This window comes from Pyrus communis, chromosome 14 (assembly GCF_041283825.1).
Source record: "Pyrus communis isolate YQ-2024b chromosome 14, ASM4128382v1, whole genome shotgun sequence".
Lineage (NCBI taxonomy): Eukaryota > Viridiplantae > Streptophyta > Magnoliopsida > Rosales > Rosaceae > Pyrus > Pyrus communis.
This window is the reverse complement of record NC_142578.1, coordinates 3,013,507-3,033,603: the sequence shown is the minus strand read 5'-3', so window position 1 is coordinate 3,033,603 and position 20,097 is coordinate 3,013,507. Positions and strand designations below refer to the sequence as shown.

The 20,097-nt window shown below is 37.3% G+C and overlaps 5 protein-coding genes across 5 annotated transcripts; 3 read left to right on the top strand and 2 right to left on the bottom strand.

The window, feature by feature from the left end:
• The first annotated feature begins 181 nt into the window (after positions 1 to 181).
• LOC137712384 (glutathione S-transferase U9) lies at positions 182 to 736 on the top strand. Its single transcript, XM_068451472.2, has 2 exons — positions 182 to 466; positions 572 to 736. Exons 1-2 carry the CDS (start codon positions 182 to 184, stop codon positions 734 to 736), a joined length of 450 nt encoding a protein of 149 aa, XP_068307573.2.
• Positions 737 to 825: 89 nt separating this feature from the next.
• Positions 826 to 2,813, bottom strand: LOC137713026 (large ribosomal subunit protein eL34). Its single transcript, XM_068452254.2, has 4 exons — positions 2,640 to 2,813; positions 1,754 to 1,833; positions 1,172 to 1,281; positions 826 to 1,083 (listed from the first exon to the last, which is right to left on the bottom strand). Exons 1-4 carry the CDS (start codon positions 2,716 to 2,718, stop codon positions 987 to 989), a joined length of 366 nt encoding a protein of 121 aa, XP_068308355.2. The 5' UTR covers positions 2,719 to 2,813; the 3' UTR covers positions 826 to 986.
• A 129-nt stretch (positions 2,814 to 2,942) lies between these two features.
• On the top strand, positions 2,943 to 5,306 carry LOC137713935 (Tetratricopeptide repeat (TPR)-like superfamily protein). The gene has a single exon (XM_068453295.2). The coding sequence runs from the start codon at positions 3,043 to 3,045 to the stop codon at positions 4,972 to 4,974; it is 1,932 nt and encodes a 643-aa protein (XP_068309396.2). The 5' UTR covers positions 2,943 to 3,042; the 3' UTR covers positions 4,975 to 5,306.
• A 199-nt stretch (positions 5,307 to 5,505) lies between these two features.
• On the top strand, positions 5,506 to 7,855 carry LOC137713421 (alpha/beta-Hydrolases superfamily protein). Its single transcript, XM_068452711.2, has 4 exons — positions 5,506 to 5,844; positions 6,367 to 6,682; positions 6,841 to 7,000; positions 7,292 to 7,855. The coding sequence occupies exons 1-4, from the start codon at positions 5,662 to 5,664 to the stop codon at positions 7,761 to 7,763; spliced, it is 1,131 nt and encodes a 376-aa protein (XP_068308812.2). The 5' UTR covers positions 5,506 to 5,661; the 3' UTR covers positions 7,764 to 7,855.
• A 2,774-nt stretch (positions 7,856 to 10,629) lies between these two features.
• Positions 10,630 to 14,164, bottom strand: LOC137713622 (myb-related protein 306-like). Its single transcript, XM_068452944.2, has 3 exons — positions 13,719 to 14,164; positions 13,079 to 13,208; positions 10,630 to 11,743 (listed from the first exon to the last, which is right to left on the bottom strand). Exons 1-3 carry the CDS (start codon positions 13,849 to 13,851, stop codon positions 10,891 to 10,893), a joined length of 1,116 nt encoding a protein of 371 aa, XP_068309045.1. The 5' UTR covers positions 13,852 to 14,164; the 3' UTR covers positions 10,630 to 10,890.
• Positions 14,165 to 20,097: the final 5,933 nt, after the last annotated feature.

The window sequence follows — 20,097 nt, the reverse complement described above, 5'->3', positions numbered from 1 at the left end:
GAATTCGGGACCTCGAGTGCAAATAATTTTGAAAAGTGCAGTTACTAATATTTTGTTAGTTGATGGTCAAATTTCAAAGATCATGCCTTCCTTACCCCAAAAGCATATCTGAGGTCATTTGTTTGACTATAGTCTCATAGACTCGAACCCAGAAAACTAGCCGTTGCTTGTAGTGGGAGAGATGGAAGGCGAAAACGGAGTAAAACTACACGGGATGAGGGCTACTACTTACTCTAAGAGAGTGGAACTGGCTCTCCGGCTTAAAGGCGTACGTTACGAGTACACCGCAGAAGATTTGAGCAAGAGCGAGCTGCTACTCGAGTACGATCCAGTTCACAAGAACGTTCTGGTACTCGTCCACAATGGAAAACCGATTGCTGAATCGTACATCGTCCTAGAATACATTGATGAAACTTGGAACAGTGCTCCTAAAATCCTGCCCGAAGATCTTTATAGACGAGCCAAAGTTCGGTTCTAGGCCTCCTACATCCAGCAACAGGTGAGTCAGTGTCATTGTTTTTATGTTTGTCTGTCTTTTCGATCATCAGCATCCTTAATTCCGTTGATGTAGTTGTTCGAGGGCACGAGCCAAGTGGCGAGAAGTCAAGGTGAAGCACAAAAGAAAGCGCTCGAGGAAGTGTTCGCGCGGCTGGGAGCGTTTGAAGAAGGAATGGAGTATCTTCACGGCGGAGATTCTTTCACCAATGGCGAGATCTGGGCCTCCTGGACATACTGACGGTTGCAACGTTTGGCCCTTACAAGGCTCATATTTTCGATCTGTATCCATCCGAATCTAATACATTGTGTGCACAAGAACAAAGGAGCTGAAAACGTAATAAGAATATTTGAGATGATGCTGTTAGCTAAGAAACTCATTCAAATTTAACGGAAAGATGACAACAAATTATATGGTTCCAACAATTTTTCCTCATCTCATAATACTAGTCAAAATTTCTCGCTTGCATATCACGGAAATAGTTCACTTTCTATTTGCTTTTGGACGCCTGCTTTTCTTTTGCCTTCTGAATCTTCAAAACCTTCTTCACGATCTTCTGCTCCTCCACCAAAAAGGCTCGGATGATCCTGCAATGCCAACAATTACAAGAAATATAGTCGGATGCGCCCAAACAAAACACACAACTCGATAAGTAAAACTTATAGAACTACAAACCTCTCTCTGACAGCTCCACCGGACAACACACCCCCATAGGCACGATTCACGGTCCTCCTGTTCCTTGATAGTCTAGACCTCTTATATTCAGCGGGTCTCAAGTGAGGAATCTGCATATGGCGGTGAGTGACAACTTAGCAAAGGGTAGGCTGTGCCACAACACAGTTTCTCAAGAAAGGAAACAGAAAGCAAACTATAATTGGCGGGAAAAAGGAAATACAACGTACTTTGTATCGTCAATATATATCAACATGGCATCCCTAACATTCCGTGAAACACCAATTGTGACAAAGTTAAGCTCAACATGCAATAATCTAACTCCTAACCATACATATGACCGCAACCATTTAAAAGAAGAAATGGCACAAAATTTTTGATTTGCAGTATTAGCAACAATATGCAATATACAAAAATGCTTAATGTGAATCTTTGTTTTCCTAATTAGTAATTACAACACCAAGTCCATACCATATACGGTACACATTTCTTGCTGAAAAAAATAGAAATCAGTGATCAAAAGACGGAAAACAATAGTTAGAACTTAGAACCAAAACAAGTCATAGCCCCAAACAATCAACTCACCCCCTGGATTCTCCTTCCGGTGACAGGACATTTTGGTCCACTAGCTCTCTTCTTACTGGTCTGATACACGAGCTTTCCACCTAAATATCAAAGCGCAAGTATAAGCGAAACCCACACAAAACCAACGGAATATAAAACTTTATAATACAATTAAAACGCAACTGCAGGAACGAATAGATTATGATCCCAAATAAAACTATGATCGATGACATACAAATGGAGCAAATAAACTAAAGTTCAGCGTTGTTTCAAACATTTCTCCATTACTACAACTCAGAAACCTACAACCAAACGGGCATTTAGCCAGTCGAAACCAGTACGGAAATGTAACCTTTAAAACCAATTATACGGTAACCATCTCACTCTTAGAAATTAAGACTTCATAACTGTAAACAATGCAGATTCTTATTTTCATCAATTTTGAAGTCCCATTTCAATTTTGGGAACTTTAACGAAATCTTTCGGTACTGTTCACTTTAACGAAAAACTACATTTTTACACTAAAAAGTCAATCATAGTATTATTCACTTTACTCTTTATTTTGTCCTTATCGTTAAATCTCAAAGTTTTCAAGCCATTTTCATTAGTTTTCTTTCAATTTTTACTCATTATCTCAAATCACGGAAATTTCATAAAAAGAACACAAATTTTCATACTACTAGACTATTTTGTGAAATTGGATCGATCAAAATCTCAAATTTTTGAGATTTAACAGCCGCATCATATCATTTCTTTACAAAATAACATATAAAAAACCCCAGAAATTAAATTTAATTAGCCAAAGTACATGAAGAACACTCAAAGTTTGCACTTTGATCACAAAAGCTCCATCATTTAATCTCATATGAACATATAACTAACTATGTATTAAGGATAGTAAAGATACCAGGGGTTTTGACGATCCGATGCTGGTTCGACTTGGTTGCGTAGCTGTGGCGCGTACGGTATGTGAGCCTCTGAACCATCTTCAACCTCTCTCCCTCTCTCTCTAGGTTAACTCAGAACAACTGCGTTTTGGGGGTAGAGCGAGAAAGTACAAGCCCTAGAGGTAGAGAGAGAGGATATTCAGTTGCCCTGCGATCCAACGGCTGTCATGTGTTCTCTTTCAACGGTCATGATTTCTACTTGTTTCTTTTTTTATTGGCTTATTTGCTTATATACCCTTATGGTTTGATGAAAATCCCAATTGTTCCACTGAAACTTGTAATTTATCGATTGCGATTGATGTTGGGAAGTTTTTCCCGCGAAAAAGCCTGCGCCTTTTGAGTTATGGAGTATGAGAGCTGACAATGAACACGGCGGAGCAGCTCTGCGTGTCTCTTCTGAGCAAGTGCAAGACCCTCAAAACCGTGAAGCAAGTTCACGCCTTTGCATGCAAGACGGGCCTCGACGCCCATCCCTTTGTCTTCGGCAAGCTCCTCCTCCACTGCGCCGTCACAATCTCCGACGCTCTCCGCTACGCTCGCCGCCTTTTCCTTCATTTTCGAAACCCAGATGCCTTCATGTACAATACTCTCATTCGCGGGCTGGCTGAATCGGATACTCCGCATGATGCGCTTGTTGTGTTTGCTGAAATGCGTCGGAAATTGACTGACCCGATTGATAGCTTCTCTTTCGCGTTCGTACTCAAGGCGGCGGCGAATTGCGGGGATTTGAGAGATGGGATGGGGCTCCATTGTCAAGCTTTGGTTTGTGGGCTTGATACCCATCTTTTTGTTGGGACAACTCTGATTAGTATGTATGCTGAATGTGGGCGTGTTAAGTTTGCTCGACAAGTGTTTGAGGAAATGCGCGAACCAAATGTGGTCGCGTGGAATGCGATTCTTACCGCGTGTTTTCGGTGTGGGGATGCGAAGGGTGCGGAGGCAATGTTTGGCTGGATGCCTTTGAGGAATTTGACGTCTTGGAACATTTTGCTTTCAGGGTATGTGAAAACGGATGAGCTTGAGCTTGCCAAGAAGGCATTTTTGAGGATGCCGATGAAAGATGATGTGTCTTGGAGTACTATGATTGTTGGGTTTGCTCAGAGTGGTTGGTTTGATGAGGCTTTTGGGTTTTTCAGGGAACTAAAGCGGGAGGGAATTAGACCAAATGAGGTGAGCTTGACCGGGGTACTCTCTGCGTGTGCACAAGCTGGCGCATTTGAGTTTGGTAAAATTTTACATGGTTTAGTAGAGAAGGCTGGATTACACTGGATGATATCAGTCAATAATGCGCTCCTGGATACCTACTCTAAATCTGGAAATATGGACATGGCTAGGTTGGTCTTTGAAAGAATGCCAGAGAAGAAGAGTATTATTTCTTGGACTTCAATGATAGCAGCGCTTGCCATGCATGGTTATGGCAAAGAAGCAATACAAATTTTCCGTAAGATGGAAATGTCAGGAACTAAGCCTGATGGTATCACCTTCATTTCAGTCTTGTATGCTTGTAGTCATGCTGGTTTGGTTGACAAAGGATGTGAGTATTTCGCTAAGATGAGAGATTTGTATGGTATAGAACCAGCTATCGAACATTACGGTTGTATGGTAGATCTATATGGTCGAGCTGGTAAACTGCAGAAGGCCTACGATTTTGTACATGAACTGCCAATATCTCCTAATGCTGTTATTTGGCGAACTCTTCTTGGGGCTTGCAGCATTCATGGTAATGTTGAGTTGGCAGAACAAGTGAAGGAAGCTCTTTCCAAACTTGACCCAGACAATTCTGGTGATCACGTTCTCTTGTCAAATGTATATGCTGTTGCAGGGAAGTGGAAGGACGTTGCTGCTCTAAGAAGATCAATGGCTGACCAGAGGATTAAGAAAGCTCCAGGATGGAGTGTGATTGAAGTTGACCGGGTCATGTATAGTTTTATGGCTGGTAAACAATCAAATAAAATTACAGAAGAGGCTTATGAGAAGCTACGGGGGATAATGTTAAAACTTAGGGTTGAAGGAGGCTATGTTCCAGAGGTTAGGAGTGTTTTGCATGACATAGAAGAAGAGGATAAAGAAGATTCAGTTTTCAGGCACAGCGAGAAACTTGCTGTAGCTTTTGGGTTGGCAAGACAGCGTGAAGGGCAGATTATAAGGATTGTGAAGAATTTACGGGTCTGTAGGGACTGTCATACGGTGATGAAGCTGATTTCTAAGGTTTATGGAGTGGAGATAGTGGTGAGAGATAGAAGCCGTTTTCACTCCTTCAAGGATGGCTCTTGTTCATGCAAAGATTACTGGTGAGTGGCGACTGACGAAGCACTTGAAGAAGTACACAAAGACAAGATGGAACGCCAAGAATTTGGCTTTGAGTTGTATCATTGATTGAAAATTTCGACTAATGGTTCGGTGGAAGAAATTGAAGTGCTGCTAGATCAGCAGTTAAGTTCACTCAATTGGTTTTTAACTTTCTGTCAACAATTATGTGTAATTCTTTGAAATGTATAGCTTTTGACCCCCAAAAATTGTACAAATCTTATGTGCTGGAAACATTCTTCAAAGATGGAACTTTTCAAGATTTTTGAAAGTATCTACGTCAATTGAACTTCTGTTTGGAATTGCTTTCGTAGGAAGCACTTGTTAATTCGTGAAAAGATCGTGGCATTTACAATTTTCATGGGGTTTTCTCAAACTCTTGTGGTTATGATACAATATTGAAAAAAAAAAAAAAAAAAAAAATTATCCAAAGGAGTTAGGTGAGAAAATTTAACGTTTGGCGGGAGGGAGGCCAACGGCACCACCATATGAAGAAGTGAACAAAATTGTATCTCATTTGGTGCGGAGTGATATTTCCAAAACTTGTGTGGACACTAGTGATATTTTCACATCTCTCATTCCGTGTGCTGACTGCAGAACTGAGATTCTTTGATATTTTTCTACAGAAGAGAAACCAGCGGTCAGCATCTTCCTCTCAATTCCTGCAAAAAATCCATGGCGCTCTCTGCAGCATTCTACGCACCTTCACAGGCGTCCCGTGCTCTTTTGTTCGGAACCCGGAAACCGAATTTCTCTCGGACTGCTTGCTTCCAGAAAACCCTAACAGTTAGGGCTTCAACCACCCTGGAAAACTACTCCAAGCTCCCTGTGGGTGAGAAATCTGTAGCCCCATCAAAGGTCAGTGGTCGAAAATTTGAAATTGTACTTTTTTCTTTGTTCTTACATTGTCAGTTTTCACATGGGTTTGGAATCAATACAGTTTTTTTACCATGCTCTTGAATCATGAATGAATTGGAAACTTGAGAAAATTGAATGCATTTGCTAATGTGAGTTATGGGAATTCTCAAAACTAAGCAATATGAACTCGGAATTTTGGTATGTTTAAGCATTAAAACGTGTAATTTGATGCTTTTTTGTTAGGAAATTTGAAAAAATAAAATAAAAAACATGCGTAGTTTCATATCGAAATGAGAAATTGGATGTTGAAAAAGATTTAAGAGACTCATTATATCATCAACCTCAAACGCGAGCTAATGTTATGTTAGATTCCATGCAATATCGTATAATTCTGTTTGATATGGTAAGACACAGCACTTGGAAACTATAATCTGGTCAGCCATGTCGTTGTGTTCGTAATTTGCAGAATTCAGTTTAAACGTGTTGTCACCTTACCTCACAAATGATTGTACTTTGTTTCAGAGCAATAGTTGGCAATGGAAATTCAAGGAAAATTCCATCAACATCTACTATGAGGAGCATGAAAAGGAGAGGGAGGGTCCTTCTAAAAACATTCTTTTGATACCAACCATTTCGGATGTAAGCACTGTTGAAGAATGGAGATCAGTAGCAAGTGATCTTGTTCAGCAAGACGGTAATGTTAATTGGCGAGCAACCATTGTTGATTGGCCTGGTCTGGGGTACTCTGATAGACCAAAGATGGACTACACCGCTGATGTCATGGAGAAATTTCGGGTTGACTTCATCAATGCACCTGATGGTCCTATAAGTGGCTCAGGTTGATGAGTAACTACTTCTCTTCTTGAAATTAATCGTCAGTTATGATGATACCATGATTGTTTAAATCTTTTTAGTAAGATGTATGCTAGCCCTGTTGTTCTATCGTGCATATGTTACGTAGTCAACCTCGTCTAACAGTCTCTTGATATCAACCAGAAAATGACTTTGTGGTATTTGGAGGAGGGCATGCAGCTACTTTAAGTATTCGTGCTGTAAAACGTGGTGCTGTGAAACCTAAAGCCATTGCAGCTATTGCACCCACGTGGGCTGGTCCCCTTCCTATTGTGTTTGGTAGAGATTCTAGCATGGAAACTAGGTATTCTATCTGAAACCCTCATATATATGTGTGTGTGGAATGATTCTTGTTCTTGAGACTTGAGGGGTAATAGATAAAGATGGTAAATTGAGGATAACTGTTCTGGAGGAAAAGTGCTGTTAATGCTTCCCTTGCTTCTATATGTTGCACACAGTTCGGCCATTGTTAAGATTTTGATGTAGATGTCTTCAATGGAAAGTGTTCCTTTTCCTCGAAACCATATTGAACCACCAGTTTTATTATGATCCATGAACCTGATTGATCAGTCCTTTCGTTAATATTTTTTTGCAGGTATGGACTGCTTCGAGGCACCTTACGAGCCCCTGCTGTGGGCTGGATGATGTATAACATGCTTGTCAGCAATGAGAAGTCAATTGAATCTCAGTATCGATCACATGTCTATTCAAATCCTGACAATGTGACTCCTGGAATTGTCGAAAGTAGATATGCGCTGACAAAGCGGAAGGGAGCTCGCTACGCACCCGCTGCTTTCTTGACTGGCCTCCTTGATCCTGTACAAACCCGAGAGGAATTTCTTGAACTCTTTGCGGATATGGGCAGAAGGAAGATACCAGTTATTGTCCTCTCAACCGAAGGATCTCCAAAGAGGTCAAAAGCAGAAATGGAAGCTCTCCGGGAAGCTGAGGGTGTAAGTAAGTTTGTCGAGGTGCCAGGTGCTCTTCTTCCTCAAGAGGAGTATCCTGCTATGGTTGCAGAGGAGCTTTACCAATTCCTGCAAGAAAGTTTTGAAGTCAACAATTAGTTTGTTTTTGGTTTCCTTACTTTACAAACTTGCTCAAACTTACAGGTACTCTTCTCGTCACCAAAATCATACACACTTTATCCGCTCTAAAATACTTCAGATTCCACTTTTATAGCTTTTATTTTTCAGCAGCTATTGACACTTTGAAAAAGTCGTTCTGCATCATGTATCGTTCTATCTAGTATTTTCAAAGAAAATGAATGCAGAATGAGATTTTTAGAGTGATTGTGACGGCTGGTAATTGGTAAACCACAGCCCAACAAGCAAATGACAAAACTAGCAAATAGCACTAGGCTGAGGCCTGAAAATGCTAGCCCAGAGTAAAGTCTTGCTATGACCCAAATAGGCCTAGTAAATCACCAGCCCCATCCAGATGACCCAAAAGAGTTATCTTAGCAAACAACTTTTTTTGGGTCGAGAAGGTCGGAATTGATTAAAGATAAAACATATTACAAAGTCAACCAATGGCCCAAGATAAACAGTGGGAGTCCTAACTCGACATTGACAAAGGCCTAGAAATGGAAAAAAACGACAGAAAAGAAAACCTAATCTCCGTCAAGGAGGAGGAGCTAACAGCCACCAAACTCTGCCAACAACCACTAGAGTGACAACCATGTAGATACCAAACAGAAGGTGAATCTGCAAAGAGTCAAGCACAACCAAAATAACCAAAAAATGAAAAGAAATTCCACAGCAAAAATCAAATCTCAAAGTGATGCAACCGACCGAGCCATGTAGATCCGTACCACCAACCACCACACTTGCAAGAAGAGAATCAAGTTAACACAACACGAGGGTGGGGAGGGGCAAGGGGATGTGTAAAACACCCTTACTACGACGGAGGTCGCATAACACTTCGCCAAAACTCTCTGGCATGCCGGTAAAACAGGGGGCAATAGGATAGAGATCTACATCCCAAATCGAGTCCAGAACTCGAAAATCTGATTTTTGGTAGGAATAAAGGGAAACTAATGGAGAGGTTGGAGATACAGGTGTTAGGAGATGCAAGGAGAAATCGTAAAAATGGATGTGAGAGAAAAGGACTGAATAACTGAAATTAGGGTTTAAAAAAAGGGCAAGATGTAGGAGAAGAAGAAAAAGCAGGCAGCAAAACAGGAGATTAAAAACCAATGAAATAAGCCAATAAATGGCGAAGGACACTGGAAAAAAAGGTCTTGACCTCACAATTCGACTGTCACGCTCCGATCCCAACATACGTCTAGGATCGACACGTGACGCCACCTAAATACTCGTAGAACTCACATACCCCATCTCAGGAATATGGTAATCACAATTCGAGAATCAAATTGCAAAGAAATCTTTCGTTTACCTTATGGCTGCATCTAACCTCCTCGTTAGACTGCCTACGTACCCTCAAATAGGGATCAAGTCATTCGTAGTTCATTGCCACAAAACCAGACGTTTATTCTACTAGGTTCAAGTAGAGAAGCATAGCATTCCTCAAACATTTATATAACCTGACAACATGTAATTCCTGGACTCAGGCTACATAACCAACCTCCATAAAACCATGATTTCTCTCCCATCCAACATATAAATCATTATGTCTCATCATGATATCACAATTCACAACATACATCATATTTAAGAACCGACAAAACACAAAACCATTCTCTAGCCGCATTAATTAATTAATTTGATCAAAGTAATAACAATCATTCCCATATCTTCTAAATTTATACCTTATGAAATCATAATCGAATCATGAAAAATCCCGAAGGAGTCACTTAGACGTCTAACATCTTTTCTAACTCAATTCACAAGACTTTTGAAACCATTGACACAAATATATATATATATATATATATATATATATAATTAAGGCTAGATTTACATAGTTAGGCTAAGCCTACTTCTCCAAACAATGGGATTTTAGGCCACTCCACGAAATTCAACAACCTCGGGTTCCGGACCACTCAACGAAATCGGGGAGTAGGAGGGATTCCGGACCATCTCACAACAGAATCCGAGTGGATACGATTCCGGATCATCACTCAACGGAATCGCAGAGTAGGAGGGATTTCGGACCATCTTTCAACAGAATCCGAGTGGATACAATTCTGGACTATCACTCAACGGAATTGCAGAAGGCCAACAACCATATATACAACAGCTCAAAGAAATGAGACAAGCACAAGTTACTTAATTTACAAAAGTTCAACCAAGGGAAATAAGGCACAAATACTAAATTTAGAACGAATCAACAAAACGGGAGATAAAACCATATAACTACGTAGGATTGTTAAGGTGACGGCAGAATCCTAGTGCTTAACTTTATTTACAAAACTATTTTCTTTTGTTTTCTCTACTTTGCAATTTATTCTATATTTAAATTTAATATTCGTTTTTATTATTTTGAATCACAAAACAACTTTTTCTCAAACTTTGTTTTAAAGAATTAATTAATTAAGATTTGGTTTGACATAAATTATTCATTTGATCCCTGTGGAGAATAACCTTGCTAGAGCTGCTCTACTAATATTACCTTTTGCTCTTGCAAGTGGTGGAAAAATGTTAAGGAGACTCTCAAAAGTGGAAGCCATGGACTCTCTGTTACCTGTTTTTTTAACAATGTTTTATAATATTGACACATAAATTGACGTTAAATTGTAACGTGGCAGAGCGTCTCTAGAGAATCATACTTTAAGAGTCTCCTTCGCATTTCTCATCATTCATGAATCCCCCTAATCCTAGTCTGTGGAATTAAGCTTTTTCCTATATGTATAGACTGAGGCGAAACTAATATTATGATTCCCATACTTTATGCACAAGAAATATGTAAAAAACGAGAGGAATTAAATAGATATACACAGTTTTTAACCTACTAATAAGGTCCACAAAAAGATGAAATTAAACAGCTTGATTCATTATTCTCCAGAACAAAAGCAGATATGTAAACATGGATATACTTTTAATTAACTTACACTTTTCTGTTTCTTGCTTAAGGTGGTGATATCTTTCTGCTTAGGCTAGTTGACAAAATAAAAAGAGTACTACAAGGCTGCTGGCTAGCTACAGCTCGACAGCCTAATTTTCAGAGAAATTAAACAAAAGAAACCCTAATATAGTAATATAGTGCTTGATCTTGTTTTTTTTTTTTTCCTTTTCAAAACAAGCCTGCACCATTCTCGAATGACATGTTAATTAGGTCTTCGTGGGCATGAAGTGCAGCATCATCACAGAGCCACTTCTCCAGCAATGTGAGAGGGACTTGTCCCTCCAAATTGGGCTTGCTCTCATCCTGAAACAGACAGCTTGTCTGATCTGCTGTGAAATTTGCATTGTTCTCATCGACTGACATGGGCTGAGACACATCAGATGGGGATGAGTTGAAGCTGAACAATGAATCGAAAGCCTGATCCGGCGTAGTGGCTGCGCTGTGAGCCCCTTCACTAGAAGTACTCATTGAACAACCTCTATTAGTTGTAGTGCCACCTTTGTTGTTGTTATTGAAGGAATTGATCTCATCAGCATTGGTCTGATTCGCGTTTGTTTGATGAGTGGAAACCTTCGGCGAATTTTTCATCCAGTTTTCGAGCAATTTTGCAATGTTATCAGTATTGGATGCGTATGTGGAGGCTTGGTGAGGTCTTGTGCTTGTGATAGGGTTATCATTAATATTGTAATTACCAATATTAATGGAGGGCTTCAAGGCTTGCAAATGAAGATCATGAGAAGTAGTAGCACTAGTACTAATAATACTTGGTTTGTTAATGGAGAGAGCCTCAGAAAGAGCTTGCTTGGCCATGTGGATGTCTGTCTGAAGTCTTCTCTCCCACTGACCCTTGGAGATTGGCTGATCAAGTGAATCACCTGAAAAACCATCCTGGTCGTTGTGATGGTCATGACCATCAAGCCCTGTCTGGAGCTTTTTCAGCTTTTTTTTCAAGTGAGTGTTCCAGTAATTTTTGATGTCATTGTCTGTTCTCTGAGGAAGGTATGAAGCTATGGCTGCCCATCTGCACCCATTAAAACAATTTCATCATCAAATTTGGGGAATTACAAAACAAGATCAATGATTCTATTTTTAATTTCCCCTGACTTAAAAAACAAATTAAAAAAATCACTTCCATATATTCTACTCTCCTAATTTAACAAAAAAAAAAAAAAAAAAAAAAAATCACTCCCCTATATAATATGTCATCAAACAACAATATAGAACTTCACTACTGTGATTTAAGAGTATCTAACCCCAATATCCAAAAACAAAAGATATAATAAATTAACAGTACTTTAATCAAGTCAAAATCCATAAAATTCATGCCCCAAACATATAAAAATATAAATTCAAATTTGGAGTAAAAAAATATAGGCAAGTGAGTAAAAACATATAAAAATATAAATTCAAATATGGGGTGCAAGCTATTTGGTTTGGTAATTTTCCGGATGTAATATTCTAGATTAAGATTTGACTTGTCAAGTAATAAAATTCGGGGGCTTTTGGATCTAGGTCCAACAACATAGGTAGTTTTTGGGACTGAGTCCAATTATCCAATTACATATTTTGATATCAATTTTGCCCCTTCACATAAAAATATTTAAATTCTTTAATTTTTTTATCATTTATTCAGTTTTTAAATTTTGAATATTTAAATACTCAAACTAAAATATTATCTAGTAACTACCTACTATTTATGAAGAAAACAAAACCGATATAATCTGGTAACTACCTACCTATTGTTTAGGAAGAAAAATGCTTTATACCTACAAAGCAAATATAATCTACCTGCAAAACAAAAATAAACTACCTATTGTATTGGAAGAAAAATGCTAGGAACCTACATGGCGGAACATATAAATATAAATATGATATAATATACCTTCGTTAAAGGAACTAATTTGGAGAGAATAACACAAAAATATCACCCATGAAAAGAAGAGACAAAAAAGAGGAGGATTGATAGAGGGAATTGTTTGGAAGAAGGAAAAAAGGTGGGATGAAACGGACTGGGGGTTGAGGTGGTTATATGGCTATAACTAATCCTACAATTAAGGGATTAGTTAAACGACAAATAATCCCATAATAAACAAATTTTGTGTATTTATAACAATTTATAAGCATAAGGGGTAAATATGGTACAAACCACAAATAAGCATACGTGGAATCTTAATTATTGGACCTATTTCAATGAAGTGGACTAATTATACTAATGGCTCACAAAATTGGATCTATATCAAGTTATCCCTAAAATTTCGATGAGGATCTCTATGTAATGTTTTATTTCAAGTTTTTAAATTTTAAATTAAAAAAAAAAAAAAAAAAAAAAAGGTAGAGATGGGGGGAAGTGTTATACCTATTGCCCAAAAGAGCTTGGAGATGGATTATCATCTTCTCCTCATGATCGGTGAAGTTACCGCGTTTGATACCCGGGCGGAGATAATTAGTCCATCTAAGTCTGCAGCTCTTGCTGCATCTCAGCAAACCTTTAAAAAGAAGTTATTAATTAAAATTACTGACAATGTTCCGACCAAATTAATAAAATTACTGTCAAAAATCAATATAATCAGACCATGCATCTGTAAACAGTACTTGTTCCGAGAAGGAAAAACCAGTACCAGGTCATAAGTACATGACTTTAATGATTAAACCAACCCCAAATCTGAAACCAGTTATTACCAAAACAAGAGAGATAAAAAAAACTACCAATATACTTACACAAGATGCATGATAGTACTGGTCTAAAATCTAAACGGAGAAAGAATTTAATATGGGAGGTGATTTCTCCCGACTGTTTTTCCGCATGCACACTGTTTATTTCCACCTTTCAGCTCGAATAAAACAAAAATAATTAATGAACAAAAATAAACACGAGTGAACACAAATAATTTAATTACCAAGAATAATACTAAATTACTAATTGGAATTCAAAGTAGCTCAGCTAAAATTCATTTAAAAAGTTTAAGCTAAATATAATTATATAGAAAATTAATTACCAGTGTTAGTAGGAACTGATCTCCAATTCCCAGCACCACGTTCTTGAATGTAAGAAACCAATATGATGTCTTCCTCTGGAGTCCATGGCCCCTTCTTCACACCGAGTTTGTCACAGCAAGGTGGCCTTCCCATAATTTCCAATAATCTAATTCGCACTCGCTAGCTTCAAGAGATGAAGAAATTGAATTATCTCACTCTCTGATATCTTCCAAGATTATTGATTTCACAACAAGATTGGAGGCAACTGAAAAAAAGGTTTATTTTTATCTTGACAAATCTCTAAGATGAAATAAAAAGAGAAGTTCTTGTTGCCTCTTCCTTTCTTTTTCTTTTTCTTCTCTGAACTGATGAAGGATTGCAAAAACAAGTGTCCAAGGCAGGTGAGTTGGGCTTGTCTTATATATATATATATATATATATATAGAGAGAGAGAGAGAGAGAGAGAGAGAGAGAGAGAGAGAGAGAGAGAGAGAGAGAAGAGAGAGAGAGAAGGCTCTGCTGAGTGCTGAGTGCTGACAAAAGCAAGTACAAGTAGTCAAAACGGGCAGCAAGCATTTACTCACTGCCTTCCCTTGCAAAAAGTCAGCTATGCTTAGACTCCCTAACTCACTCATCATCATTTTTTCCCCTCTCTCGCACTCTGTACGCCTCTCACAAAACCGTGTGTGGCATTCAATGGAGGTATTGTGGTGGCAGTGACGAAGTTAGGATTTGCCAAGAAGAGAGGTGAAATTCAAAAGAGTGTAAGATTTAATTGAAGCGATTGCTTTCATATTAGAGAGTGTAAAGTTTTGAATCAATATTCATAGCAGAAAATAATCTATTCACCAAAACGGTTGTAAGTAATAATATCAAAGTCAATGTAAGAATCTTAAATTGGCTAGGATTAGATCCTAAAAAATGTTAAGCGCTAGTCAAACAGCAGACTGAGATCTAGCAGCTAGGTGTCTAGGTGAGATCTACGCAGGAGTCTCGATGGATTTAAATTATCGTAAAATAAGTATTAAACAATATTTACATTGTTTTTAAAAAAAATTAAATAATGTGAGAATTTAAGATAAATACAGTAGGAGCCTTAAAAGAGAAAATAAAAATACATACAAGAATTAAAAAAAATTAAAAAAAAAGAAGAGAAATGGGTTAATAAACCACCAAAAATAAGGTGGGGTCAGAAGAGAAAAAAAAGGGGGGAAATGAGTAAACAAACAAGTGGGGCAGAAAGATAAAGATCGGAAGAGAAGTGGTGGGTTAATACTTGGGTAAGGTGTCAGTACCTAATTTTTACTGACTCATTAGGTGGCCCAATAATTGTCCAACACCTGTCTTTAAAACTCACACCCAAATAGATAAGACTTGGGTACTCACAAGGGAGTACCCAAATTTTACTCACTTATTATGTGGTCCAATAATCTTGAAACACATGTCATCTATACTTTCTCTCTACATTTGTAACCAAACACTAAGTTTCCCATTGAACCTGTGACCAAACACAACCTCTCTTCTTCCTACCTTATTGCCATTGCTGCAAATCTCTCCCTCTAGTCCCTTTCTCCTTCGTCGAACACCCACCCACCCCTTCCTCCAACCTTTCTGTCGATTCTAACCCAAATAGTTCTACAAACCTCTCTTCTCCGTCGAACCCTCTCCTTCGCTGAAACCTCCGTCTTCCGTTGAACTGATCCCCAATCCCTCATTCGTGAAACCCATTTTTACATGTGCCATGAATTCCGACGAGAGCAGAGGGGTTGAACTAGCGCTCCTAGGCATGTTTGCCGGCGAGGGGAGAGGCGGCCGACGCTCCTTGCCCTCATGTAGCTTCGCCATTGTGTGGTGGCACCGAAAAAAAAAACCCTAATTTACTCCTCTCTTTCTATGTTGTGTATTGTATTGTAAAGATACTGTTTGGTATACTTGGAACACATTTACATAGTTTTATTATTGGCCTAATTGGATAAATGGTCCTCGTGGTAATAGAATATTCGGAAGGTAGCTCATATGGTAGAAAAATTCGGATTTAAACCCTTGTAGTAAAATCCGTTAGGAATTAAGCACAAAATTAAAAATTCCGTTAGTTTCTCCATTAAGTTCCTTTTTCTTTTTCAATTAGAGGGAATTCGCTTGAGGGGTTTGTCAATTCGAGAATGCCAAAAAGTATTACTAGCTGCAAAGTCAGGTGGAGAACCTTTGCCTGAGGGTCTTATGTGGCTACTTTAACCAGAAAGGTACTAGTGTTGGTATTGGTGATAACTTCAATGTTGGTGGCGACAACAGCTTCGGCACCCCTGATGCTCCATTTGGAGAGAACAAGCCTGGCTTAGGGCTGGATAATCCATTGGAAGGAAACGATAGAGACGATGATGACATGGGTGACTTCGCCAAGAGGGCCTGATTATAATTATTAGATTTCAGGGATGGAAAAGTAAATGCCATTTCTTTGGATTATGGTGCAAATTTCAGTTTCCTTGGTTTTAGTTGAAAAATTGTTACAGAAAACCTCAACACACACACTCTTGAGCATTTTAAAGTACTTGGAAGAAATTTTAAAGTGAAATGGGGCAAGTGTTTTGATGCTCTGTTAATAAACAGATTGGAGCCATTCGAATAAAAAAAAGTGCAAACACATGGAGGCAACAATCAAGTTGATTTCAAACTTTGGTTGGGTGCTTCATAACTGGCAGTGGCAATGGAGGAAATTTGGTTGTTGAGTGTGGAGGCATGGCAAATGAAGTTAACGGAGAATTAATGACAATTTTGTTTTTGGGCTTAAATCTTAATGGACTTCACCATAAGGGTTTAAATCCAAATTTTTTTTACCACGAGAGATCCTTTCCGAATACTTTATCTCTCGCCTTATAATTGCTTGTTTATATAATAACATGTCAAATGCTATACATAACATAAGCATTTTCTTTCCTCAAAAAAAAAAAAAAAAAAAAAAAAAAAAAAAACCATAAGTATGCTCTACACAAAAATTTTGTACTTTGAGTACGTATTTTCAATGTTGAGTATGTTTTATTATTATTTTAAGAAGTCCTCCAAGTAATTAGTATTCACTACTAGAGTACTGTTATTGATTACTTATCATGTATTCATTACTAGAGCCAGGAGGATCATCGCCGGATCCTCTTTGTGAGGATCTTGGGAATTCTCCAATCACATCCGTTCATCGTACATCGTACGATCAGAAATCATAGTAAATTTTTTTATTTAAAATTGAATATAAACAGTACCTGACAAAAACTAAACGCACAATATACAATGAACGGATGTGATTGAAAGATCTATGAGATCCTCTACTCTCTTACTAGAGTACCGTGTTATTGATTACTTATCTTTTTCACTTGTGGGGAAGGGAATTGAAGGCTTTTAGGCTTTTGTTTGCACGTCACAAATTGGTGCACATCATGACTCGTTAAAACTGTAAGGGTTATTAAGACCGACAAGTCAGCATCTAAAATACTGTCAACAAATCAAATCAAGTACCAAAGGGGACAAATAATCCTATTCTTAATCAAATTGTATCAATTAGAGTTTAATTTTATAAATCAAAGATTATGATTTACGACTAAATTAAATAACTAACTCAAATTAATTCAAATTAAAAAATCAATCCCAGAAATCACAGGATTCAGATTGAGGATTCTAAATTAAGACACAATACTTTGCCTATAAATGCTAAGAGGTTTTAGATAAAACAAAGCAAGCTCAAGCCTTGAAGAAGTTCAAAAAGCTTTTTGACCTAGGTAAACACTAAAATAAAAACACTCACGTTCTTCACCAAACTTGTGGAGAATCCACAAGCACAAGAAACACACGTGCTAATTCATCCATCACCAAAGCCGAAGATCACCCACCATGTGACACTACTCGTGCTTCTGATTTGTTTAAAATCAAACCTCGACGACCCTTGACCAAATCACATCCTGGTTCAAGATCAAGTACTTGCCATGCTTGGATCAAACTCAAGATTGGAGATCGAATCAAAAGAATATTCTTGTAAAAGTAGATACACAAAGATTGTGACCCAAATACTTATTAATACAAAAATTATTTTGTGCACGTGTTTTTGTAAAACACCAATTCTCGTGATTTATACATGATTTTGATGTGAATTGGATGTCACCTGACATTCCTGTTGTGTTTTCTGTGTTCGTGTCATTTTTTTGACATACCCGATATCTTAATGGGTCGTAACGTGTAACACTCATTAAAGTAAACAAGTAATATGACCTGGCCAAAAATCGACCCGGTCCAAAATTGACCCGTTAATATTATCAGGTAATATGATTCGATCTGTTACCTGTTAAAGAAAATATATTTTAAATCAATAAATAATGAAAATCTAAAAATTGAAATTCGGTGAGTAGAATAAAATGTAAACAACAATCAACGGTTATATTTAAATCTAAGATTTATGGTTTATGGTGTCGAACTTTGGAGTTGACTCCTTCATGAAAGTCGTAAAGTTTGTCATTACGAGTGATTGTATATTTGTTTTTACATTTTTCACTCCTACAATAATTATTATTATTTTGCACCCAAATAAAAAACACTATTCATGAGCTTTGGAGGGTTTTAAAAATCTATACGACCATGTAACTATCGTCTAAGCGTAGAGGATGCAATCACAAGCATTTACATATGCTTTCACATTTTTTCAGACTTGTACATTAATGATTATGAATTTTATTTATTTTGTACTCCCTTAAAATACTATTCATGAGGGTTTTTATGGTCTTAAAAATTCAAACAACGATGTACCCATCCTCAAAGTGTAGAGGATGCAACCACGAGTGTTTGCATATTTTTTCGCACTTGTAAATTAATTATTATATATTTTTTAACGTGTTTGGTATTTTTAAATTACTTATATTTTTATTTTTAATGTGCATTATAATTTTTTTTTAAGGAAAACTAATGAAAATGGCTTGAAAACTTTGAGTTTTAATCAAAAGAACAAAAAGGTGTTGTAAATGAATACTACTAGGAGTGACTTTTTAGAGTAAAAATATCACTTTCATTAAAAATGAAAAGTGTTGGGAGTGTTTCTTTAAAACTCTTTTTTTTTTTTAATCTCTCTACTATAAAAATAAATAAACAAAATTTAAATCTTTTAGATTATATAAAATAATAATACAATAATACATATTTAATATACTATATATACATATACATCATAGCTATTGTATTTTAAAATCATCAAAATAACTTTTTCTTTAACGTGTCGAAACAGGTTACCCGCCTATCACCATCATGTAAACTTGTTAAGGACCCGTTAGTAACGGGTTCTTATCGTGTCACCCGATAACGACCTGATTAGTTATTGTGTTAACTTGAAACTCGTTATTTTCATGTCATTTAGAGCATCTCCAAAGGAGATGTCAAAATGTCCAAATAAGCAATAACAGTAATAAAAAAACAGCAGTAATGTTTTCCAATAGAGAAGTCAAATCTGATGTGGCATGACATGGAAATATATCTCCCCCTTACTGCCAAATTTGATAGCGCCTTCAAAAAAAATTTAATTAATTATTAAATGCTTTTTATTGATTTAAAGCATTGCCTTTTTGTTTTCTTGCATTACCAATGCAATGTTTAAATATTTTTATACCTTTTAATTCATTTTCTTTCATTTTCTTTCATTTTCTTTCATTTTCAATGTAAAGAAAATAAATATCAATTTTTGTTTTATGATTAAAATTGGGTGGAGAGTAAAACTTTAAAAGATGTCAAAATGCTACATAAGTAGGGATGGCAACGGGACGGAATGGGTTCGGATGTGTCATCCCCATAAATGAACCCGTTTGTTTTCTCCGTACCCAAAACCGTAAAAAACCCGAACATGTATTCCCCATAACCGAATCCGTTTGGTAACAGATTCCCCATCGGGTAACAGTTTTTCCATTATGCATTTATAATATTTCTTTCTTATGAAAAATTAAGCAAGTGGATTGATCGATTCTTCTGGGAAACTCTTGACATCAACTTGCGGTTACGCAGCAAAAATCCCAAAATTCAATAAAAATGCAAGCTTTATCAGTTGAGGCAGTTCATCAAACAAGTTGTGTGCATAAGAAAAGAGGTGATTTTACCTTGGACCAGGACCAATACTGGACAGAGCCAAAGGAGGCAGATGGCAAGGAACCGTTCGCCGACTCAGATGAAGCCAAGGTTGAAGGCTTGAAGCAATATTTGCTGCTGTTAATGTGTAAGAGAAAATAAATAGGTTTTTCTTCTCAAAATTGAAGTATTGAACCATCTTTTTTAACCTTTTAGTTTTTCTAGATTCCATGATTCATTGAAACTTGGAAGCAGTAAATTTTTTGGAATAAAGATAAAACCTTTGAAGTCTGCAGACCTTGGAGTCTCCCAAGGAGT